Below are 26,826 nucleotides of genomic sequence, written 5' to 3' on the forward strand. Positions count from 1 at the left end.
TCCGGTGTATGTGGTTCCTTTGCTTTCTTACATGAAACATAACTTGGGGTTCTTTGCTCCTTTCCTTTATAGTCCAGTGTACCTTTAATATGAATTCTTTTGAAGGTTACCCTGCAACATTATTCGTAAAGTTTATTCAAACTATGAAGAAGGTAACATGGAGTCTCCTGGCAAAGGAAATTCCATGCTGATTTCTTCCCCTGCTGGTGTTTGCAAAATGCAAATTGATCTATTTCCTGCAATCTCCTGCTGCTGTAATGCTGTGTGGTTCTCTTCTCCCTTCTCCCCTTCTTGGCTTGATGGTCCTGTTTACCTTCTACGTAAATTGCATTCCCATTGTTTCTTAATGGACCTTCTGGGGGGCAGAACCACATTCCTTTCTCTAGGGTGGGGTAGCTTCAGCCCTGCACTGCCTGCACTGCCTGGCAGACACATATTGATAACATAATTTCCAATATGTTTGTTATTTTGAATTTATCCCCCCGTATCCACCTCACACAATAAATTCATTGATCAGTATATGTGATGGGGTGCACTCACTTTGGGCCCGGGGGGTCACACCCTCTCATCCTTGCTGGGCATGCTCCAGGTGGAAGCAATATGTAAAGGGGAGCAGCTCAGTTCAGTCACGGCTGGCTGACGAAGGAGAGTGGATACATGTTACAGGCTCCTGTCAGGAATCCAATTGAGCCCCAGACTATGGAGGCTGGGCATCCACAGAGGATGAGGGAGGTGGAAAGCCACTTGCTCTGGAGGAGCTGCAGGATCCAGAATCAATGGTAGATAGGAAGTGGCCCAGAGAACACATCTATTGAGAGAGGAACCTGAGCCCAAAACCAGCGCTACCAGTTCCCCAGGACCTGGTGGAGTAGGGCAGTCTGAGGTCCTCCTACCACTCCCTGTACCTACCACTAGGCCTCTCTGCCCTGAATACAAGGCCAGCTGCATAGACTCTGGCCACTAGGCATCACTGCCCTGAACACAAGAGCAGCTGCATAGACTCTGGCTGCTACGCTTCACGACCCTGAAGGCTAGGAGCCACATTGACTGAAAGGGGGTGTTTTCCCCCTTCTTTCTCCCCTCATGGCCTGAGACCCCATGACAGTGTATGTTATTAGCTTTTCATTGCTCTTACATGACACCTTCTAGCCACAGGTTATGACATTAGTGAGTTGGGGTCAGCTGGTCAGGCCAGTTGAAACTCACTACCACATACCAATGTGCCCTTTGCTGTCTTGCACTGGGATGCTGTTAGGGTCACACATGCAAAACACTTAACTACACACAATGCCCTCACCTGCACCCCCGCCACCTCTACCCCTGATATGTAGAATAAGTGTTAACAAAACCCTACTGGGATCATACTATCTCAGTGAAGTAGTATGTATTTTGGTAGGATTTATTTTAAGAGCTAAACAAAATTATGAGACTTCTATAGACACATATTTCTTTTTTTTAATTGCAGTTGTATGTCTAATCCACCATGCATGGAACTTGAAACATACCCATTACTGTCATCTGAGTAGCTGGTGAAAGCCTTTGTTGGTATGACTTGCATATTGCAGATTTCAGCAGCCTTATCAGAGAATGCTGCACTTGTTTTTAAACACATGCCATTGGTCTAAACTGTGAATTCTCAAAGTACCATCATGGAAAATCATAATGGCCCAAATTCATCCTTGATCTAACTTTGACTGCAATGAGTATTTCTAAATAATTTCACCAATTCTGTTTTAGGCACCCGTAGTACCAGCTCACTTCCTATCATCATGTAGTGATTTTTTTCCATCACAAATGTTCGCGGGAAAACTGGGAGTAGGAAGTAGTTACTGTTAAAGGTAGTGTGAACTTCTCTGAACATCTTTTTCAGGCAATGCTCTATTTGATACGAGAAAGTGGTTTTCCACCTTTCCCATTTCTACAGTTTGTCCAGGTCATTTTGAATTTTAATCCTATCCTCTAAAGCACTCGCAAAGCCTCCCAGCTTGGTAACATCTGCAAACTTCGTAAGTGTACTCTCTATGCCGTAATCTAAATCATTGATGAAAATATTGAACAGAACCAGACCCAGAACCGATCCCTGCGAGACCCCACTTGTTATGCCCTTCCTGCCTCACTGTGAACCACTGATAACTACTCTCTGGAAACGATTTTCCAACCAGTTATGCACCCACCTCATAGTAGCTCCATTTTCCATTTCTCCAAAATGATAATCAGACTTGAGAAATCACCAGACCTGCCCAACATTTGGGCAGTTCCATTGAGTTCAGTGGGACTAAGCTGATGTTGTAAAATACCCAAGGGCCAGCTCTCCTAGCTTCATTCAACAGCTGAGCCATTCCTAGAAAATGTAATTCTGAAAAAAGATCAAAATTCCATGTAGTTGTTGGAGGTTTAAAGTCTGGTGAATTTTATAAAATTTGGAAAAGAAGTAGTGCCAGTAGCATTGTCGAAAGGAGTGCTGTGGGCCAATATAAGAACATAAGCAGAAGGGAGATCAAACTTTCAACACTCTTTCTTATCTAGATTATACCCCACTGACCCCTCCAAGTACAGACCCTAATTCAGCAAAGCACAGGAAACGACTACATGGCTAACAGGACTGGCCTTCCTGCTATGCTAATTCAGAACAGGGAAAATAAAACAGCTCAGTGCCAAGGTATAGAGGGAGAAGAGGAGCGGACTCAGGACAGAGCCCTGTGGAATCCCCACAGACAGTCGGCAGGTTGATGAGGAGAATCTTCTGAATGACGCACCGAAGGAGGGACTGGAGAGGGAAGAGGACTGAGTCGCAAAAGCTAAGAGAGGACAAGATTTCGAGAAGAGCCTGGACAACAAACGGGTTGAGGAGGTTGTGCAGTTTGTACTATTTACTCTCAAAATGGAGCAAAATCTGCAATCTATTTTTTTTGTCCTTATGTGAGTGTAATTCAGCCCAGTGGGCAGGGCCAATACAAGGCCTGCTAAACTATTTAAGCCCTGAAGCAGGGGAGGTGCTCGCAGAGTGGCTAGGGAGGTGCCCTGTGGAGTGAATCTCTGACTCAGCCTTGCGTGGATGGCATGGAAGGCAGTTGTGGAGACAGGCCTGGGAAGGGATTAGGGTCTGTGATAAAGTGGGTTCAGTGGTCCTGTGCAAGTATTTCAGAGGGGCTGCTATATCAGTCCGTAGTCTAATACGGGGTTGCCTGATCTCATCTATACACTTACTCATTGTAAAGCCTGGTCACTTGGGCTTTCGGATGGTGACGAAAACATGTGGGGCTCTCTGTATGTGGGCTAGAAGGTAGGAGATAGTCCAGGGGAGTGGCAGGAAGGTTTGTGGTTGCCCAGGCCTTCACTGATGGAACTAGGCCCCTGGACTAGAACCCAGAGTGGAGGGCAGGCCTGGGGTCCCCTGCCAGCCACTGAGTGAGTGGCACGCTCTGGGCAGTGAACGTGCAGGCTGTCCGGTATTTTACTTATTAGAAGCACCCAGGATCTTTACAGGGGAGAAGGCAGCATGCCGCATTTATTGAGAATACAACAGTTAGCATATTCTTTTCAATCACACACACACACACACACCATGCACAGTCCCGCCAATTAATGTTTGTATAGTTACCAGTCCAGAGTCTGGATCAATCTAGTGGCCAGCCAGCTTGGTCGCAGAGGGGAGCAGGGCTCTGCCGGTCGCGATCTGATGCTCCTGGAGTGTGGCAAGATGAACCCAAAGTCCCATGGCCAAGCATCCTGTTTGTATAGTCTTTTTTCTCTGTTGAAGTCTATGGATTTTGCTGTGTTAGTTTGTGACTGGTTACTTCTTAATTGGTGTTATCTTCTGCTGTTAACATTCCAAAAGACATCTGAGATTGTCATCCTGTCCTAGTTGCTATTTAATCAATTGTCTTGTCTTTAAGGGTGCCAGCCCCCCCGCACCCTCCAAGGTTCTCCATCTGCCCTTTCTTCATTTTGGATGCACCTTGATGGTTCTCTGATGTCGTTAAGTCTCTTCACTCCTTCTTCCTTGACCATCTGGCTATAACAATGGCCTTCACACCGTATCTTTCCCTGATGCATACATTGCTCATTCACACACACAATCTTTTACAGAGACCTTCAAAGGTATACAGCAGTTTTCATGTTCAGCAAGAAAGGCTTTGTAAATTCAACCTTACCAAATCTTGTAATCAAAACAGTTCACCTTGTGGCTTGGGTAGGGACAGCTCAGTGGTTTGAGCATTAGCCTGTTAAACCCTAGCTTGTGAGTTCTATCCTTGAGGGAGCTATTTAGTGTTCTGGGGCAAAAATTGGGGATTGGTCCTGATTTGAGCAGGGAGTTGGACCCAATGAACTCCTGAGGTTCGTTCCAACCCTGAGATTCTATGAATATAGAGACTATAACATGAGCCTTTGGGGTGGGATGCAATACACCCTTTCCCAACTCCTTTAAAAAAATAAGTGGGAGGTGATTTAGGCCTGTGCCTCTAGCTTTGCATGCATTCGTTTTATCCAACAGCACATTCCAAACATCCCAATGAAACAAATACAATTCAAAACCAAAACAATTCGGGGGTATAACATTACAGATAGTATGTCAGTAGTTGTGGGAGACCATCCAGAAACTATGTCCTACCAATGGTAAGGTGTTATTTTTCTTTCTGCATTGGCAATTCTTAACATGTCTCCGTTTGCATGTATAATATGAGTGGTTCAGTTTCCCACATTGCCTTTTGTTTGTTCTAGGAACTGTTACTTCTTTACCTTTTAACAGGAGTTTGGTAACTTTCTGCCATTCAATGCCAAGTTTGATGGAGAACTCAGCTAAATCAGTGCTCACAGAAAGCTGAGACTTCTTTGGTTGTGGCAAATAGTAAATGTGATTATTGGTAAACACAGTACTTATATTACATTTACATTCCTTTACTGGTGGGTTGCTAACACTTTCATCCTCCCAAAACACTTCTTCCCAAGAATTAACACGTACACATTGCCCATTATACAGTACTTTGGTCTCATTATCCAATTTATCCCACATACACGATCCTAGTGAAATGTCTTTACTACAGGGCTCTACCCACCTTTGAGGAGTCCACTCCGGTACAACCTCTGGAGTTCAATAGCTTCCCTCCCTCCCCAGCCCACTGGCTCAATGTCCGGGGTTGTCAGGAGGATCCCATGTGCAATAGGGGGAGTGGGCTAACTTTTCATATCTTTGCTTCCAGAGCCTGTTGGTGTGCCATTTTAACAACAATTTCCCCAATTAAAAGGTCTGGCCTTACTGTGCTAGAAACATACTGTATCCATTCGTACTGGTAAGTATCAAACAGTGATCTTTTTCTGTGCTTTAGCAAGTGTATCAGAAATGTTTCCTGATATTACCCAAAACTTTTTGTGTTCCAAAGTGGACAAAGCAAGTATCTGCTTTTCAGTACATCCCATAGCTATAGCAGTATGGTTTTTCACTTCCCTTTTTTTCTGTATTAGGCTGTCCTGTAACTGGGACAGAGAGCTTAATTTATTCTTAATTACCTCCAGGTCTACAGTATTTATAATTTCTGCTCCAAAACCTCGTATGGTGTCTGCTACCTGAGGATGTTTCCCTGCAGTATTTAATACACAACAGTACTAACAACAAGACAAACAACACAAGACAAAACATAGAACACAAAACACAATTTCAATTGTGACAGTAGATTCATGGTATTCTGGGTTGCTCTTCAGCTGGTATCAGCTTTTCCTGTTTTTCTGAAAGACAAAAAGAACATGTTTCTACCCCTTTTCGGGTGGCAGATTATTGCTTAAAATATCCCTTTCTTTTACAAATACCCTTGCTGATTGCAGGCAAAACAGAGGAATTACCTGCATACTTTCCTGTGCTTATTCTATAGGCAGGCCAGGTTTCAATGGCTTCTACCTTTTAAGGGTTATGGGGAAATTATCCCACTGTTTAGTCATTAAATCCATGAGGTGGGGTCCTTCAGTTTTCCTTCTTATACAAAAAGAAAAGGAGTACTTGTGGCACCTTAGAGACTAACCAATTTATTTGAGCATAAGATTATGCTCAAATAAATTGGTTAGTCTCTAAGGTGCCACAAGTACTCCGTTTCTTTTTGCGAATACAGACTAACACAGCTGTTACTCTGAAACCTTCTTATACAGCAGACCAAGCTTATAATGTTTTTCCTGCTGTGTTAAGCTTTAAGTTTCTTTACAGGTAATAGCTGAGAAGCATCATTACCATATAACCTTAAAGGATTTTTATGTTTTGTTTTTCAAAAATCATACACACTATACATTGTTACAGGGGTACTTATTAACATCACATTTACTTCAATGTTTAATATTAACAATAACATAAGCATGAGATCTATTAAAGGTATCTTGTTATACCATGCCTTTTATTTAGACAATTTGTTTGCTGACCAGGTATGTCCTTTATCGGCAGCTCCTTTGTGCTGGCAGTTTTCTCCATTTTTTTTTAGTTCGGTAATTTGCAGCAACACAGACCCTTTCTGGCTTGCTTTTGGATCCAAAGCCATCAGCAGCTCAGAGACTTTGTCTTAAAAGGGACACAATCAACTTTTACCAGAGTTTTGATTACTTTTCACTATTAACTCCTGCTTTCAAAACATACAGAAATCTGAAAAAGAAAACACAACCTATGCTGGCTCCCTTTGGAGCCCTAATAGGATTTTAATTAAGTAGCGTGGTATGTTTGCATTTCTTTTACCCCTTCTACAATATACACTGCACATGTCCTGGGGAAAATGCACATACCTTCTGGCATGGGATGGCAGCACCTGAGACGCAAGAGGGGGGCTGCAGAGTGAGAGAGCGAGACGACAGCCTGGGGAAGTGCAAGGAAAGGGTGTTAGGCTGAAAGAGCTAATCCCCAGAGCAGCCAGGAGGAGGCACCACCTGCACTGAGGAGAGTCCCTGGGACACTGTGCCCCACCTCTTTAGAGTGTAAACACTTAAGAGTAGGGACTGATTCCTCGTATGTGTGTGTACAGTGCCTAGCACAATGGGGCTCTGAATCTTAACTGGGACTTCAAGGTGTCATGGGTTTAAAAATACTAATCTATGCACTTGAATTCAGTGTCAGTTCTTTCTGAAGCTCTGCCCGCAATGAATAATTTTCACTGGTACATCCTCCAGTTCCACTTCCAGAGCGACAAAGAAGAAATAATGAGCTCTAAAATATAAGCAGCAGTTCCTGGAGGAAATATAGGATGGGACAAATGGAGATGAAATGTGTGACCCTGTGGTTTGAATTGCTTCCCTAGGCTGAGCGCATTGCACACACCAGTGGGTCCTTGCATTCCTCCATTCCTTTCCATAAGCCACCCTCCTATCCCCCTCTATTTCTGGACCACTGCAAACCCTCATTCTTCTCTCCTCTCCAGACCAGGGGGCTGGGGCTCCCTGTCCCCCATTCTCCCCTCCCCTGCTACCAGGGTCCACCATTCTCCTTCCCTCTACCTAGGATTAGCACCTTTGAAATGCAAAAAAAATGGCACCTCCGTCCCCAAGACAAGCTCACTGCAACCCCAAATACAAGGCAATTCTGCAAAGCCCCTTCCCCCTTCAACAGCCAGTATAGGATCTAGAGAGATAACACATGTAGATAAGATTGATAATGTTGCATGGTCGGCCTCACTCTTGTATGACTCAAACCGTCTCAGATACACATGTGATGCACTTGCGTGTTGGTGGGCAGACAGCTGCTGTATTTTCAACAGTTTTGATCTGTTATCACTTAAACTATAGAAGTGAGAACACTGCAGCATCTTTAGCTGGACACAGAAACAGTTAACATTAGATATCCCAGTGTACTGTTATTTTGTCCATTGGAAATGGGTGTCCCTCTTTATCTTAGCTGCTACAGACATTCTGTTTCCAGCCTGCTGATTCATTTTCCTCCCTATTCCTGTCATCCAAGAAATAAGGCCTCATCCATCTCCAATGACTCATGTCAAGCCTGGCCTACAATGCTACACAGACATTACAAGACAGGAAGATAATTTAAAACACTGTAAATTCTTAATCCCCCAGTTGATGCTACTGCAGTAGTTGATTTATCTTGCCCTGAACACTTTCAAGTGTTACAAAAGAGAATTTGAGCCAAAGGTCATGCTCCAGTTGAGCCCTGAGATTATTTGGCAGTGCCATTTCCTCATTATATCCAAGGTAGCCTCTGGTTCTCTTCCACTGCCAAACCAGCTCTGGGGTTGCCAGCCTTTCGAAAAATAACTTGGCTTTTCCCATGGCCTTTTTGAAAAGTATGTGTGCACCTTTTGTGCACGCACACGACTCTAATGTTGTCCAAAGCAAACTCAGCCTGCGGAAGCAAACATCAGTTATTAGCCTGGCTTTGCTCCTCACTCCCCTTTGCTATGCACCCCCTTTTCTGACCTGCAAGCTGTGGAAATGAAGTGAATAACTAGGCTGACTCTGCTGCACCCACATCCTTGTAGACGCCTTTAATCCACCAGCAGCCCGCTAGCGCTGCACCTTTGATTTATTCTCTCCTTTCCATTATGTGGTAAGATCAGCTCCCTGCCAGCACCCACACGCCCACAAGTCATATGCCGTGTAGGAATCATTTGAAAGCATCTCACCATGTCAAGCTCAATCCAAGACTGGGAAAGAGTCCGTGGGAATGGAATTCCAGAACTGAGGAAAAAACATGTTAGCACTGTTGACACGGATACAACAATTTGAACAATAACTGCTTGTCCTTGTCATTACCCAGAGTGTGAAAATCAGGCCCCTGGTGACTGCTGAAAATTAAGTCCCTATGGTTTCTTGGCAATAAAATATATATATATAGAAAGAAAGAAAGAAAGAAAGAAAGAAAGAAAGAAAGAAAGAAAGAAAGAAAGAAAGAAAGAAAGAAAGAAAGATTATTCTGTGTGAAAGAAGTTAAGGGACTTAACTAAGGTATCCAAACTCGAGAAGAGTAGACAGAGAACTGCTCAGACCTTCCTTTATGCCCTGTCCCATGACATGGGAAGAAGAGGTCAGTTGGTAACATTGATGGCCAATCAATTCTGAAATAAAAAAAAGGAAATCCATGGAATCACAGTAGCAATACCACAGAGAAGGTTGCATGAAATATTCCATTCTATTTGTTACCCCTTTCCCAGCATTTGCAAATTCCTTTTGGCTTAAAATTTCTCAAACTATCTCCTGTCAGAAATGAGTGAGAAAGTGAAAGCTTCGAAGCACTATAATGTTGATTTTGATACTGTAGAAGAAGTTGTCACTGATGCTGTACTGAAATTTTTAAATGAAAATTGCCATTTTTGTATCTGAAGTTATGAATATTGGCTATGTATTTGTTTGATTCTAAGTAGCCTCAGTGAAGCATTTGGTCAGCTTCTTGAGAAAGAACTATTCTCAGTAAGTGCCCAATCAAGAAACACTTCACTGACAATGGACTTTGGGAGACGCCAGTCCACACCTGAGCTTTCCTGGACCCATTCAAACTAACATGTAAACAATGGCGTCAGACTGCAAAAAGCTGAATCGTTCATAGACATGTGACTTGCCAGGTGGCTGCAGACCATCCTGTTGCTGTGATTTTGCAGCAAGGAGAACAAAGGGATTTCAGCCCACAAGAGAGAGAATATAAAAGGCCCTGGAAATCCCTCCATTTTGTCTTCAGCTGGCTCCACCCTGAAGAGATGCCTGAAAGAAACTGGAAAAAAGGACAGTAACTATGGGGGTGTGAGCGGTTGCTGGACCCAGAGTAGACAGGAGTCTAGTCTGTGAAAGAAGCTTATTGGAACATCTCTGAGGGTGAGATTTACCTGCATTTAGTTTCCTACTGTATTAGGCTTACACTTGCGTCTAAGGGCGAGTCCCTCCATCATAAAATGCCAAGTACAGTTCTACTGTCCTTGATTCACAGAACCAGGATAACAACACTTTATTACTCCTGCCCCAATAACAAAGAGACAGGGGATCCCACAGCAGCCAAAGGCACCATTTGGGCAAGCAGTCCCATCACGCTAGGCAGGGTGGGTGTGACCCATGCAAAGGAGATCAGCCCCTGAAGTCCTTTTCCGCAGCTCACCATCAGATGTCAGGGTAGAGCTCATTCTGACGCTGCTTACGTCAAGGAAAAAAAACACACCCCCATAAGATTCCAATCAGATTGCACACCAGCTGTAAAGAAAGTATTCTTCTGTTTTTAGGAGTGAGTATCAGTCTTGTTTATTCAAGTGGAAGGCAGGAGTGTGGGCTTGTGTCTTGGAGCAGCAGAAATAGAGCAGAGAAGGTAAATATTATTTTATTATATATTACTAAAACATCTCCATCAGTAAATCTGTGAATGAATTAAATATCTTATGAGCTTCAGCAGTGAACTGTATGCAGTGGAAATATTTTCCAACGCTGTTCTTTGGCAATAAGCTGAGTGGCATGGGAATCTGATCCTCAAATGCTTTTTTTGGTGTGGTTATCCAACAAAGAAGTCACAACACCAGTGTGTGTTAAAGAGTTGACTGGTGAAAGTAAATGTAATCTAAGCCATCGTTTGTTTTACAGTATCAGCATGAAGATGGAGCTTTCAACTGGCAATAGATAGTTCCTGCTGTGTCAGCAGAGATGGATGGAAAAGTTAAGGGAGAAATGGGTTTGTGTAGGCGTACAACTGTTGCACTTGGCTGGCCTGATGCCATTCTATACATCAGTGCTGGAATATGAGATTTGTAGAAAGGTTATAACTCCTGTACTCTTGCATATGAGTGGCCATCCTAGACTAGCCCTTTTGCAGTGTCCATCAAGCTGAAAACTTCTGTAGAGTTTGTAGTGCAGCCTGAAGGGTAAAAGGAAGTTGAATTTTTTTTTAAATTGAAAAAAAGAATGTACGTAATAAAATTAGCAGGGGGGTTGATTGCATTCAGAAAGCAGGAATGGGGAGAATCTTCAAGGTGACTGCAACCCTGCTGGGTGAGAGCATCTCATTATTTGAGAGCATTTCTAATTTATGTCGCAGAATGAGGTTTGTGTTATCTTAGGACCCAACTATTTTATCACATGGTGCTCTTCCAGAGACACATCTACCTGTAAAAAGATATTATTCCTCAATATGATTTAAAACCTCCATTATGAAACATGGAGATTAGCAGATTCATTGGGCAAAACCAAAAACATAGTATTAAATTGAACATTTTATGGGGTCCCCAAGAGAAAGGATTCTCTGGGCACTGCGCATTGGTATGGCTCTGCCCCTAGTGTGCACTTAGGAAGCAAAATGATAAACTCCCCAAGACTGGTTCTTGCACGAGTAGATGAAGCTGGTCCCTCCCCAGATCTTCTTGCTGCTCACCTTTTGCTTTCTCAGCTTGACAGCTTTGGGCTGAGTTTAAAGAGATACAGTAACAGCTTTGTTATCTGGAGTGTTGAGGAAGTCGGGGGGGCCGGAAAGTCAAACATTCTGGTTCACGAAGAGGGAGGGAGTTTGGGTGCAGGAGGGGGCACAGCAGTGGGGGTTGAGGTGTGAGGGAGGGCTCTCCTTCCCTGAGAGTTTCATCCTCCTCAACAGCACAGAAGCTGTCAGACCAGGGGTGGGACCATTCTTCTGTATCCCGGAAAGTCTCATCTATGTACTTCTCAGGCCCTCATCAGCTCTATCAGGGCTGGTGTGGGGTACACACACCATCACAAAGTTGTAACGATGCTGGCTTTGGTGGGACCCAACTGAGAGTTCAATTAAGGACAAACTGCTTAAAGCAGGGCAGTTACAGCCCAAGCTGGGGTTCCTTTGCACACCAAGGAAAATCAAACCAGCCAAACAGAGACGACTTTGTTTTACCCCACTGGCTAACCATAAGTCACACAAACAATTCCCTTAGACACTCCAGTTTCCCAGTATCACCACCAGGGCCACTCGTTATGGGGACAAATGGTTATGAAAACCAATACTCCAGTCAAAGAAAAAGGTTCTCTCAATCCCAAAGGACCAAGCCCCAGACCCAGGTCAATATACAAGTTGCAATATATAAATTACACTGTTGCCAGTCCTTTAGAATCTAAAATCTAAAGGTTTATTCATAAAAGGAAAAAGATAGAAATGAGAGGACAGCTAGAATTGGTTAAATGGAAAGTATTACATACAGTAATGGCAAAGTTCTTGGTTCAGGCTTGCAGCAGTGGTGGAATAAACTGCAGGTTCAAATCAAGTCTCTGGAGTACATCCACAGCTGGGATGGGTCAATCAGTCCTTTGTTCAGAGTTTCAGGTTGTAGCAAAGTCCCTCCAGAGGCAAGAAGCATAGCACAAGTTTGAGATACAGATGGTATAGAGCCAATAATTATGACTTTAAATACAGAAATGAGACATGCATACCGATGGCATAATCATAACCAGCAAACCATAACCTTGTTTTAGACACTTTACTTGACCCCCCTTTATACAAGATTTGGTGCCATTACAGGTCCTTGGTAGCAAGATTCATCTATATGGTCCCAGTTCATATAATAATGTCACAAAAGTCATACAGGAGATGTCTTGTTTTCTCATTGGATGATGAGAAGGGACATGACTCATCTCCTGGTTGGACTCTTTGCCAGAACTACAGGCAGAGGTGAAAGTAAGCCGGTACTGTCCAGTACAGCGTACCGGCAAGAGCCAGTACACAGTTGACCTTACCGGTGGGCCGGATTAAGACCTTTAAAGGCCCTAAGCACTGAAAAGATTATGGTGCTCCCCCATATGTAATTCAAAATAAAAACAATACTATACCGTAAAATAAAATTTTATTTTTCAAAATGACACAAAACTTACATGTATGCTGAAATTAAAACAGCTTCTTTCTAGATTTTCTGATTGCAAAATCTGATCACAAAATTCTGGATAAGTTCATCGAAGCTGACTCAACGAACCATCTCTGTTTCCGTACACAATAGGGAAAGTGAATCAAGTCTGTCCTGACACATTGTTGTTCTCTGAGGGGTTTTTATTCTTTTCAGCTGAGAAAAAGAGCGGTCTGCGGAGCAGTTAGTAATCATCAATGTTAGAAAAATACATAGTGCGATCTCTACATTTGGAAATACACATTGTATTCCATCTTTCAGTATTGTGTCATGAAGATCAATGTGACTGAATTTCATTTTTCCTGTTTCATTAAACTTTGCACGCATATAACAGTGAAACTGCTGTACTTCTCCACAGAGATTCATGTTCAAGTCAACAGGGTCTGAGTCAACTAGCTGTTGGGAACCTTGTGAATATTGTTCGTCAGATAAGTACATTTCGTTTAGAAAAGAAAATCTACTTGATACTTCTTTGAACACTTCACCTCTCCTCTTCATATGAGCTTCAAGTGTATCAATTATAGCGTAGTAAGTAGATACATGAAATTTGTCTCTAGGATTCAATGCTGTTTCTGTTGCACTGCTATCATTTGCTTGTTTTTTTCCTGATTCCCTTGCGGGACTGGGCTTCTTTGTAATTAGTATCAGGCAAGATACCTTTTGATATGTCTTCAAATCTTTCAAAATCATTCCTCAAAGTGGTCTGCTGATGATTGACAGAGGTCTGCACATGTTTTCAAATCCAATTCTTTTTCTTGGAGAGCTTGACTTGTGTGGTCAAAGTGTTGTAAAATTTCATTCCACATGGTCAACATGAACACAAACTCTAGTTCTTGCATCTTGCTTGCAATGTTTTCTGCCTCTCGTATAGTTTCTCCCTTCTGTGATTGGTCTTCAGCTAGACTTTCTAACGCATTCACAATCTTTGAGTAGGACTCCAGAATTGCACTTGTTGCCACTGCATGTGCCTCCCAGCGAGTATTAGAAAGAGATTTCAACACACGATCATTGCCCAGATATGTTTTAAGGACTGCCCATTGGTGTGTTGAGGCGGAGAAAAATGTATAAAGTAACTGGACTGTTGAGAAAAAACTTACTGCCACCGGACAAGAATCAACAGCACTGCGGCCAACAAGATTGAGAGAGTGTGCAGCAGCTGGTATGAATATGGCATATTTGTTCTGTTCTAAAAGCTTCTTCTGCATTCCTTGATAACGCCCTGACGTGTTGGCCGTGTTGTCATAAGATTGACCTCTGCACTTTGAGAAATCTATTTTGCAAACTTGGCACAAATAATGCAGTACTTGATTTGCCATTTCTTCACCAGTGTGGCTTTTCAAATTGAGGAATGTTATAAATCGTTCAGCTGGTTTTCCATCTGTGGGAGACACATATCTTTGTACAATACTCAATTCATCAATGAAAGATCAGGCGTAGAGTCGACAGATAAACCGAAGTACCCAGCAGTATTTATTTCATCCACAATAGCTCAACGAACTTAATCACTCATGAGACCAATGAGTTCATCACATATTGTCTTGGATAAGTATGATGGGTTACCTTTGCCAGCCTTCCCATATTTTGAAATATGGCCTGCCAAAAATGGGTCAAACTCAGCCACAAGCTCCAACAATCCCAAGAAATTTCCATTCTGCAATGACCAAATGTGTCATTTGATCCCCGGAAAGGCAGACCACATTCAGCTAATGTTTGAATAACAGCTATAACACACTGCAAAACATGTTGCCAGTATTCACGCTCCCCTTTAATTTGTTCTTCCAATTTTTGTGTCAATCCAAAGCCCTGTCTTCGATTTAAATATGTCAACATTGAATCTCTGTGAGTAGTGCTATTTTCATGTTGTTCAATTAAAACAGTATTCCGCCAGTCACTAAATCCATCTGCAGCAAACCGGGATGTTGAAGTTTTATGTGCAAAAAGTTTGCAAACAAAACAGTACACAGACCCTGTTGATGGTAAATACATTAGCCATTCTCAAGTGTATTTCTCACCATTTGCTTTCATGCTGAAAAATATTTTTTGTGGACAATATCTTGTTTGTTTGTCATAGGTAAAACTCCCATGTGATTTCTCAAATGGCCCAGTGTGGTGTTGCCAGTCATTTGGTCCACGATCTACCCAGTAAGCTACATCATCAGTACTGAAATCAACCCACATATCAGGATCTTTTCTCCTATTATTTACAGCACGAGCAGTTCAGTCTCTGACACATCCACCCCTTCTAGAACAATGTCCGTTTTACCACCAGGAGTAGGATGATCAGTTACAGTCTTTGACACATCCACATGTTCTGGAATGGTGTTTGTTTCACCAATAGAGGAAGGGTCAGTCTCTGAAACACCTACAGGTTTTGGAACGATGTCTGTGCTATTGAGAGAAGATGTTGCTTCTGATGGATTCGCTTTGAAAAATGATGTCAGCTTTGGAAGATTTTGGAAAATTTCACTAGTTTTTGTTTTTTTCTTCCACTAGATTATGTTTCTGTGCTCCACTCGGCTGGTTACGTTTCATCCTGCCCCTTATCTCAGTTATCTGAACTTAAAAAAAAAAAGAAATTACACAACGTACACTATTTTTATGTATATATATATATAATATATATATATAAGAAAGAAAAAAGCGAATCAAGTACGTATAACTCAGAAGAATATATCAATAATAAACCATAAATTTATTACAATACATGACAGAATCTGATTTCCTCGCATTATTTTGATCTATGTTAGGAGGATGCCTCCCTGGTTTAGGTGGGGATAAGTAATAAAAAGAGAACAGAAAAACGGGGGAAGAGTGTGGAGTGGAGTGTAAGGAAGTCTAACAAAGTTCTGATTTTTCCCATGATGAATACTTTGATGCGTTTTCTGAAATATCAAACATCAAATTTTTTCCAAAAATAAAATCTCTTATTTTTGGTGCCCCCCGCTTTGCTAGTGCCCTAAGCACCTGCTTAGTCTGACAATTGGGTAATCCAGCCCTGGGCAGGGGGCAGCTTCCCCAGATCAGTAATTTATAAGGGTCCTGGGCTCCCGGCAGTGGCCAGAGCCCCTGGCCCTTTAAGTCGCTGCCAGAGCCCGGCTGTCAGAGCCCGGGATAGCGGCAGCAGCCAGGAGCCTGGGGCCTTTAAATCACCACTGGAGCCCTGCTGCTGGAGCCCTAGGGTAGCAGTGGCAATTTAAAGGGAATGGGAATTTATAGGCCACGCCCCTTCCATGTGAGACCCCATCCCCTCTGGTTGAGGCCCCCCTCCCCTGCTCAGGACCCCAGCCCTGTGTACCGGAAAGTCCCTTAAGTTACTTTCACCCCTGAGTGCAGGTCACTTTCGGATTGGGCTGCATCAGCTTTGCCAAGAAGAAGAACCAGGTCACCCCATCCAACAGCAAATGTATAAAACTCCCAGTGTTGTTCAACTTGCTGCTCCTTGAAGCTGAAACAGCTGGATGAGAGAGATTGTGAGCAGGACTGTCATCTCCTGGCCAGTGACTGCACCTTCTGCTTGGTAACAACTAAGGGCATGACCACGTGGCAAACTTACGTCGATATACCACCACTGCAGTAATTGCTGCACTTTTTTTATGTCCCCACTACCCTCCTTCTGTCTGTGGGGCACGTCCTTACCAGGAGAACTTGCTCTAAGTTAAGAGGGGGAGTGTGGAGGTCTGAGAGCATCGGACTCTCACCTCCAGAGGGAGCTCCCTGCTGGGAACCCGTCTGCCGCCAACGTTCCCGGATCCCCATTCCCAGGCCAGCTGCTTCCCGGGCTCCCAGCTCCCTGCTCCAAGCCCAACTGCTGCCTAGACTCCTTGCTCCTCGCTGGCTGCCATCTGGGGAACAGGGAGCCAGGAGCCCAGGGAGCAGAGCACCGAGGGCCCAGACAGCAGCTGGGCTCCCAGTGTGGAGTCAGGAGCCTGGGTGGCAGCCTGGCCATGAGCAGGGAGTTAGGAGCTCGGGTGGCAGCCTGGCTCAGTGTGGGGAGCAGGGAACCCGGGCAGCAGCCTGGTTCAGAGCAGGGAGCCCAGGCGACAGCTGGGCTCCTGATGAAGCCCCACACCTGCCGTGGGGTGACAGCCTAAGTTGTGAGCTGGGCTTTGGATTTAGAGCAAGGAGCCTACCAGCCTTTCTTGTCAAAGCTGTCAGATTGACAAGAATGACAGCCAACAGCGGATGTAAGGAACACAGTGCTACACAGACTCTGCATCGCCCTAACGACGCCAACATAAGGCCTACGCCTCTCATGGAGGTGGAGTTATGAGGTCAGTGTAGTAGGGCACTTACGCTGGTGGGAGCAAGGCTGTCGTCTGTACACTGACAGAAATAGTTAGACATAGAGCACCCATGGAAAAAAATATAGCCTCTGCATAAGCCGCCTTACGTGGAGCCTAACTCTGTCGTGTAGGCCAGGCCTAAGTCATGTCACTGACCTTGCATGTGCAATTACTCTTATTGAGCCTTGTATGCTGTCTAATGACACTAACAAGGGCTTTTTCCCCACACCACACACACCTCTTTGTTAGTTGTATACCACAAAAAAGACATCTTTTATTGGATAGCCTGAAAGAGAGAGACCTGAGCATCAATTCACTTATTCTGATAAACTACATGGAGATTTCTGTTCCAACTCAAATACTGTAAGAGACATATGAGGTGAAATCCTCTAGAAGGTCATTTTACTCCAATTTCTTTGTCTCTCTGCTCTCTGTTGGAAGGATGTAGCCAATGTGCTCCACTGGCATGTATGTGGCATGATGTCACTGACTGACAGGTTTGGGATCTTATAAAATATAGGGGCCAAAAATAAAATTATTAAAGAAAACTCTTGAGAGGAAAGAAATTTCCTCTCCCTCCCTCCAATTTTGCTGAACTTACGTTACTAGACAAGAAGGGACGGGGAGAAACATATTAAACAGGGAAATATGAGAGAGAGAATCAGAAATAATAAGATGGTGTGAACAAAATTCCAGACACAAACTTAACTGAAATGCAGCCTCGTTCCTCTGGTTGTGCACAAGGACTAAGTCGTCGCTCATAGAAAGCACTGGACGACGTGGTGAGCTCCTTGAGTAGCTCTGACTTTAAGTGCCCATTGACATGGATTCTGTGACGTCAGATAATTCGTGAAGCAATATTGGTGCCTAACAATACCAGACACATTGTACAAGTAAAGAACCCAACGACAACGTATTACACAGCATTTTTACCTGCCAAAGATATTCTGTTCTCATGCCAGTCCCTAAAAGTGCCATTTCTATGCTGTCATTCACTTTGCTGTTTTTCTTAATATACATTTTGCTATCAAAAGGGATCTGTTTTGTTTATGTTGTCCTGAAAGTTTTGTCCTGAAGGATAGATAACATCAAATAAAAAGGATATAAAATTAAATTTTCTAACCTGCAGATTCTTGACATATGAGTGAAACGGAGTTAACAATGGAGCCATCAGAAGAATTTTTGTTCCAACATAAAGGAATTTATTTCCATCCAAACTTTGCTACACCTGAATACATAGATTCACTGGAGGATTTTGAAATCAGGGACAGTGATGTATTTGTAGTTACTTATCCAAAATCAGGTAAGACTGATTGCTTGATTCCCTTTAGGAAAATCATATCTGATTTTTGTCTGAAACCTTTATTGACCTTCCCCGCCTCTTCCGCCAAGCTTATTGACCACCATTATGACCTATTTTTGGTGGTAGCAGTTTAGAATCTATTAACTGCCAATATTTTATTGGAGACATTATCTCAGTTGCATCCCTATGTTTAAGGCAATGGCAGAAGGTTAAAGCTTTAGAGGTAACCTGCAAAGTATATTTGAACTGGGCAAATATTGCCCAAAGCTATGCCCAAATATGTATTATAATAAACTGCATCTATTTCTTTCTGTAGTCGACCACTATTTTTATTCTCCTTTGTGTAAACCTTTATGTCAGCAATATTTTGGAAACAATAAGTTCATGGAAAGGGAAGGTGATGTGAGTGCTCAGACTAATGAATTTAGACACAAATACAAAACCTCAGACTCCCCTGAGACAGCCATCTCTCCTGGAAAAAAATAAAGCACAATCTTCTAAACACCCTCCCTCCCCAGATTGATCCCAGGCCTGTCATAGAGTATTCAACCTGAACTACCAACTACCTGTACTCAGGTGATCAGCATTTTTGTTCTCAGACTTCGCAGTGATATATTTTCTTCAAACAAGAATAGCACCTCTTGCTGCCTATGAGGTTTGAGAATTACTTGCAGCTGAAGAGTTATAATATAGCAGAACCAACTCCTCTGTGAGGAGCTTAGAGAGAAGGACTCTATACCCCATTGGATACTAAACATTGTAACACAGCTTTTGGCATGTCCAGTTCTGGTCACTAAAGTACCCTGGGCCCTTCTTACTAGAGAATTCCCTGTATTGCTGAGAGGTCATGTAACATGCACAGACAGGACAGACCGTGTGAGCCTTCTGCATGAGCCCTGAAGTAGCACCGGTGCTCTTCCACTGCGGGAGTGGAATAGGGGTACGTAAAAACTCTCAGAACAACAGTATACAGGGTGCTTTGGATAGGGCCAGTGAATCCACTGGTTATTACTGGAATGGACAGTCATGCCGCAGCACTGAGGCTACATCAGAGGGAGAAAAACTGTGTGTCGTAATCACCGTTTCCATGGGGAACCTGAATAGCCTAGGTAAAAATATTTGAAGATTTAGTTATTGACCAGCACATAGATAGATACAGGATTTATTATACTAAAATGTACAAAAATATAATGCTGTTTGGATTCCTACCCCTGCTGCATTAATGGATTCCCTTGAAGACACATTTTTGTACTTCATTTATAAAGTAGAATGAGACACAGTTTTGACGAGATTGTGATTATGGCAGATTATTACGTGACATTACAAATCAAATTAGCATCAAAGCTGTTTCAAAGAAGGCTATTTTCTTTCCCAGGGACTGTGTGGACTCAGAATATTTTGAGCTTGATTTATCATGAAGGCCATCGAGATGGAACAGAAAATATGGAAATAATAGACAGAGTCCCATGGCTGGAGTATAACATACATAATATCGATAATGTCCATCGTCCATCACCTCGTCTCTTTACTACTCACCTGCCTTACTATTTAGTTCCAAGAGATCTGAGGAACAGGAGAGGAAAAGTAGGTGACACTATTTTTATAATTTAATTAACATTATCGAGGAAAACTTGTAGCTTTCACCAATAAATCAGTCTAAATCCTCTGGGCCAGACTGTCTGCCCTCCCCACAATCGCCCTTCCAAAAGCAAATTTCCCCTGCATGGAGATGGGGCTCACTTCCTCCAAAGCCCCATTCCATGTCCTTAGACCCAGCCAAAGGGGGGAAAACAAGTTCAATCAAGACCTCAGGACTTCAGTGTCCAGTTTCAGTGGAGATCCCATTTTTCATGGGACTGCTGTGCTTGACCTCTGGGCCAAGAAACGGAGCTGCTTCTTCCTCATCATGACAGCTCACCCTAAAAGGGGCATTATTGATGGGTTAGGATCATTACAGTTTGCATGTTATATTGTAAATTACAGTGGTTTTGTTGTTGTGATGTATGTAGCTATGTAACTGTAAGCTCTTATGCTATCCATGTTTTATGTCTCCTGCATCTTTAAACGTCAGGAAACTTTTGCTAATGATGGGGGGGTGGACTGTGCCAGATGCAGCTCAAGAGGAAGGATCTCCCAGGGCCAGGGATTCACACTAAGCTCTCTCTCATGGAGATGGCTGCCCTGCCCTCCGTGTTGCTTTCCTTAATCTAAACGGAGAGTCATTCACACTGAAGGTGTGCAGTGCTGGCCTGCCGTAATTTGAGAGAAAGTGTGAGAACTGCCTTGTGGGAGTGATGCCAATCTCTTATATTGCTACCTGGATCTCCCATGAAAGGTGGCATGTGCCGTGCACCCACTTCCCCATGACACCCCCTTCTCAGTCACCCTTGCAGCTTCCTTCTCTCTGTTGCAGTAACACCTATAATAAGATGAGCAGATGCATGGTGCAGAGCTTGCACTGTATGACCTCCATCAGTGCAACCTCTCAATCCATAGGAACCTTCGTCCTGATTGGCTTTTTAGCTCAACCCCATTTCCCATGCAGAAAGACTCCTTAAAGTTACAGGGACGGTAAAAGTAAATGGAACAACAGCATCTCCTAAGCTGCACAGAGCACAATTTTAAATACAGACATCTGGAAATCTTGTATTGCTTATGTGTATTTTACAGGGCTCACGTAGGTTTTCACAATTTTAAGACCATGTTGATGGTACAGGGAGTATTTCTCTTCATGGCTTCTGGCTGGCTGTTCTTACTGTGCACCACCATATGGCTCAGCTGTCTGTGTGGTTTTCCAGAAATTCTCAGCTCCAAATTGTTGGAGAAATTGGTTGTGCTGTTCAGCAATGCATTTTAGCATTACTTATTAAACATTATATCCATTACAATTCTCTAAAAATATCTCCAGCTGCAATTTTTTTTGAAAGAGCAGTAAATTCATGCTTACTAGGATTCAAGTTTAAGGATATGTTTTTCACTGAAATACTTTAGTAATATACCAAACACAATACACACAAATAGATATCGGTTACTGATTTAGTAGTGTTTGTATTAAAAAGGAACTCAAAATCAAATGAATTTATTCTAGTTGACATTCCTTTCAGATAGTACACTGCAACTGCACTCCCTGTTAATTTTTGTTATGTTATTGTCACATTTCCCATGATTTTTAAATGGTTTTGCTCCTCTCTTGCTGTGTGAAAGACCCATATAAATAACTGGACATGACTTCAAGACCTGATTCTGAGTACACTTACTCATGTGCTTAACCTTACAACAGTGAGTAATCCCCTTGAGGTCAATGGTATTATCATATGTAGACAGTTATGTATGTGTATGACGGTCTTTACAATTAAGGAAGTGCAATAACGCCACTGAATGTACAGGAAATGCTGGCAAAGACACAAAAAATCCCATTCATTTAAAGCAGGATAAACTATTTACTAAAGTACTTATTCTAGCCCTTTTCAGATATAATGATTTTAATGTTACTTGCAGCAATAGCAATTTTATAAAACCACCGATTTGTAGGTTAATTGTGTCCCTTTAATCTACCTGAGACTGTCACTCTTTTTACCTTGCAGGTTATTTATGTAGCCAGAAATCCAAAGGACGTTGTGGTTTCCTATTTTCATTTTTCCAACTTTTCAGTCAAATTTGAGACAATACCAGATTTTAATATTTTTCTGGAGAGGTTTTTAGCTGGGAAAGGTAAGGTTTCAGTTACTGCTAAAAGGCTAAGTCCTGCTCGCCTGAGTAACCTATCTGTGGTTTCAGAGTATCAGCCATGTTAGTCTGTATCTGCAAAAAGAAAAGGAGGACTTGTGGCACCTTAGAGACTAACCAATTTATTTGAGCATAAGCTTTCATGAGCTACAGCTCACTTATGCTCAAATAAATTTGTTAGTCTCTAAGGTGCCACAAGTACTCCTTTTCTTCTATCTGAGTGGGTAAATTACTTAGACGGTGGAGCTGCTCAGAATCCTGGCCCCCACCTCACAACCTGGGGTCTAAGGTTGCTATAAATGCAGTATCATTCACAGCTCACAATAGAGATTTTGAGCAAAGGTAGTCCAGGGGGGCTGCATAGGCACATGCACTGCACCAATAAAGTACAAGTAGCCTCATGTATCTCAACTGGATGGTCACTCTGAAACCTATGAAGATTTCAACACATTTCAACTCCACTTATGTGCTCAGATAACACAGGTGAGGAGATGAGGATGAGCGCTATACAGAGAACACACAGAAGTAGTTTTCAACAATTAATTTTCTGGTTTAGCAGTTTTCCACAACTATTATGCCTATCCTGAAATCCCAAACCACTATTTCTACCTTCCAAAGAGCCAAAAGACTCAGCTTTAAATTATCTAGCTCCTTAGTTCTCTCTTAATATCTCTGACAATGCAACATTCTCACTAAGGCAGCTTATGGCACACTGAAAATTTCAGTACATAGTAAAATATATTCTATACATTCTTCTATTATGGGAATTAGTGTGACTATCTGATCTGCATAGGATCTTTTGGGCCTGAATCCAGCCTCTTCTGCCCTAAGCTTTGAATCCACTGTCTGTCTTGTCCTGTTTAGAATCACACTACAGATGATTTTCCCTACAACAGAGAGTAGTGTGACTCCTCTCCAGTTATTGTCGTCAGTGAGATCACCCTTTTTAGGTACTCTGCCAACGATTCCATGTTTTCGCTTGTCAGGAGGGGTCTCTTCTCCCCAGAACTTGCAACAGTTCTGTCAGTTTTATTAGGGTAGTGGGGTCCAGTTCTTTTCGCTTTTCTACTGTGATTTGACCATCTCCTGCCATTTTGTTGTTTTTCAGCCTCTTATTTGCAGCCTGTATTCCTGACATCTCTGTTGCATCAGTGTTAATGCCAAGTAGTTTAGGTTCACATGTTTCATCAATATCTGCGCTGAGTCTGTTGGTGACTTGTCACACATGCTCTGCCCACATGTCTTTCTGTTACCTTTCAGTGCTTTTCTTTCCTTGTTGAGATGTGAGGTCTCTTGGCTTATTCAGTCGTTGCTCTGTATGTGTACTGATACCAGGCTGTGACTGCTGCAGCTTGAATCATGTTGTCTCAGAGCACTGTGCATTTTTCTTCAGGTCCAATCTCTATCTCACATTCCTCTGCCTCTGTCAGCACCCCAAATCTGTTCCATAGTTCACGCTGGAATTTTTCAGAGCACACTTTTGTTTTCAGTTTTAGATTATTGATTTCTTTGCCACTCTCTGTTTAAAGTTGGTCTTTCTCAGTTTTCATTTCAGTTTGGCAATGTAAAGGTTTTGGTTGCTCCTGTAATCTGTGGCTTGATGTGCCCTTGCATCTTGGACAGATGACCTGAATCTCCAACTCAAGCAGATGCATTTGATTTCTTTTTTTGTTTTGCCATCTGTCAAATCCCATGGTTTTTTGTGTATGTCTCTAGAAGGGAACAGGCTGCTTGCAGGAACTAAGTCAGACATGTGACATCAAGGATAGGAAAAGCATCCACCTCATTCACTAAACTCCACAACACATGGACATCAAAGATATACAACACTAAAGGAAAACTGAGAATTTTCAACTCAAGAAATCACCGGCCAGCAGCTTATTTCCACTACAATTAGAAGGAAGGACTGGACTATATGGGGTATGCACTTCAGATGCCAACACACAGAGTCCCACATGAAGCTGTCAAGAGGAAATGAGGGTGGGGAATGAGGGTGCCCAAGAGACCTTAAAAAGAATCTTTCACAGGGAGATTAGAATAGTTGATCATAACACCATTGAGTGGATGGAAGTAGTATCAAATGACAGAGAGGAATGGAAGAGATTAGTTTCACCCTGGGCATCAACATTGACATGATTATTTTGCCCCTGTATTTGGTACTGGAGTGACCACTGCTGGAATACCATGTCCAGTTCTGATGCCCACAACTGAAGAAGGAAGCAGATAAATTGGAGAGGGCTCAGAGAAGAGCCATGAGAATGATTAAGGGATTAGTAAATGTGCCTTATAGCAAAAGATTCAAAGAGCTCAATCTGTTTATTTTAACAAAGAGAAGTTTAAGGGATGACTTGATTAGAGTCTGTAAGTACTTACATAGGGAACAATCTTGCAGAGAAAGGTATAATAAAATTCAATGGCTGGCTGTTGAAGCTAGACAAATTTAGACGGGAAATAAGGCATAAATGTTTAACTGTGAGAGTAATTAACCACTGTAACAATTTACCACGGCTCATGGTAGATTCTCAATCAATGACAATTTTTAAATCAAGATTGGATGTTATTCTAAAAGATATGTTTAGGAGTTATTTGGGGGAAGTTTAATGGCCTGCGTTATACAGGAAGTCAGACTAGATGACCACAATGGTCCCTTCTGGCCAGAGAATCTATTAATCTAAGAATCTATCAATTTAATTCTAGGTTTGTGATCACTAAACCATTAAAAGCAATGGAAAATATTATCTATGGGTAAATAATCCAGGACAAAAAAGTGCAAATATGTTGTGCTGGGTGCATGTACCATTCTGTGGTGCCAGTGGATTCTAGAGATAACAGTGCAATGTGTATTTGTTATTATGTAACGGTCTGTCTGTTTGTGGAAAAAACAAAACTTGTCCTCAGATCCCTAGATGAGAAGCTGGACTTGGCCTGTCCTTTATCTCATGTTTAAAATGAAAGATAATCTAGAATAAGGCTGTGAATAAAAACAGGAACTGGAGTATAATCTCTTTGAGCCCAAATATCCCCCCAACAGCAGAGGGAAGAGAAGATGAAAAACGGAAGTCTGCGCCATCGATTCTGCAGCCATGCTTGGGAGAGTATTAGGATGCAAAAATGTCAATAATTGAACAGTTTTTCTGTTTGAGATCATTAACATTTATTTCTATAACTTTTCTCCTTCATAAGTACTGCCTGGCTTCTGGTTGGATCATGTCAGAGGATGGTACACCCACAGTGATGACTTCAATATTCTCTTCCTCACCTATGAGGAGATGAAGAAGGTGAGACCAGTCAATCACTTTGTATCTGAAAGGTTTCAGAGTGGTAGCCATGTTAGTCTGTATCAGCAAAAAGAACAAGGAGTAGTTGTGGCACCTTAGAGACTAACAAATGTATTTGGGCATAAGCTGTCATGGGCTAAAACCCACTTCATCAGATGCATGCAATGGAAAATACAGAAGGAAGATATATATAGAGAGAGAACATGAAAAAATGGGGTAGGATATCTTCCTACTGTATTTTCCATTCCATGCATCTGATGAAGTGGGTTTTAGCCCACAAAAGCTTATGCCCAAATACATTTGTTAGTCTCTAAGGTGCCACAACTACTCCTCGTTCTTTTTATATCTGAAAGAAACAGAAAATAAAATGCCTCCATTTTTCAGTGTTATTTTGCCACCTTTACCCTTTTTGAGCTGTACTTTACTCTGTGAAGAGTCTCGTTGATTTCACAGAGTAAGTTACATTGGTCTCATTGATTTCAATATGAGTACTTGAAAAAGTACTTCTCAGTGTGAGTAAGGGCGGACAAATAAGAAACGTAGGGTGAGATGTTCAGAAGAACCAAAGTAAGTTAGCCGCTTAACTCCCATTGACATCCAAGAGCACATAGGAGCCTAATTCACTTCGTCACAAGAGGTACCATTTGCTTCCCAGTGAAGAATATCTGCTGGATCTGAGTACACTTAGAAAAGATAATAATCTTGCTTTACTTCATTTCTTTTCCTGCATAGCAGGATGGCAGCTACACAACCCATCCCATGAGGCATCCTAAAGGAAAGGAGAGGTTTTGTTACATTTTAGAACATCTCAAACTGCTTTTAGAACAAAAGATGTTTTGTCAAAATGGTCTTTTTTTTTTTTTTTTTGCAAAACTGAAGATCTTCTTGTAATTTTTTGTGAAGATGATATTTTATTGCAATATCTATTCAAAACTAGGGTTTTAGTAAATAAAATATTTTAAGAATTAGTTTGATGTTTTCAATTAAGATATCGATGTGAAATCTTTGAAAAGTACAGAACTCTTCAAAATTTCAATTTTGTTTAGAAACTAGTGTTTTTCACTTTTCTACCAGCTCAGCTAGCTTTTGGCTCCTTAACAACTTCACCTAGATTAGCAGAAGTCAGGTTTAAACTACTTTGAGTGTCCATACATGGTTTTTTTCTGGTTGAACTCAATCCATTTTAAACTGATTTTAATCACACTTTCTAAAAAAGGTCTGGAGTATCTGAGTGCACCTTTTAGCTAAATAGGTACTGATGCAGCAGCATCCCCTCTGCTGACATCAGCAGGAAGCATGTTGATAGTATCAGCAAGGCTGATTAACAAAGCGAGAAAAGACCCTTCCCATTAAGAGGTCCAACTCCTGATATATATATTCATAGATTCCAAGGCCAGAAGGGACCATTGTGATCATCTTATCTGACCTCCTGT

The 26,826-nt window shown here is 42.2% G+C and overlaps 1 protein-coding gene across 1 annotated transcript in view; it reads left to right on the top strand.

Annotated features, from left to right (window-relative positions):
- Window positions 1-10,183: 10,183 nt before the first annotated feature.
- The window catches only part of LOC144262377 (amine sulfotransferase-like), a 34,462-nt gene continuing 17,819 nt past the window's right edge, over window positions 10,184-26,826 (top strand). The window contains exons 1-5 of the mRNA XM_077812137.1: window positions 10,184-10,264; window positions 18,216-18,389; window positions 19,765-19,973; window positions 21,974-22,100; window positions 25,299-25,393. Of these exons, the coding sequence (XP_077668263.1) occupies window positions 18,227-18,389; window positions 19,765-19,973; window positions 21,974-22,100; window positions 25,299-25,393 (594 nt within the window). The 5' untranslated portion in view covers window positions 10,184-10,264; window positions 18,216-18,226. The remainder of the gene's footprint in view (window positions 10,265-18,215; window positions 18,390-19,764; window positions 19,974-21,973; window positions 22,101-25,298; window positions 25,394-26,826) is intronic.

Source organism: Eretmochelys imbricata, chromosome 3, assembly GCF_965152235.1.
Source record: "Eretmochelys imbricata isolate rEreImb1 chromosome 3, rEreImb1.hap1, whole genome shotgun sequence".
Taxonomy (NCBI): Eukaryota; Metazoa; Chordata; order Testudines; family Cheloniidae; genus Eretmochelys; species Eretmochelys imbricata.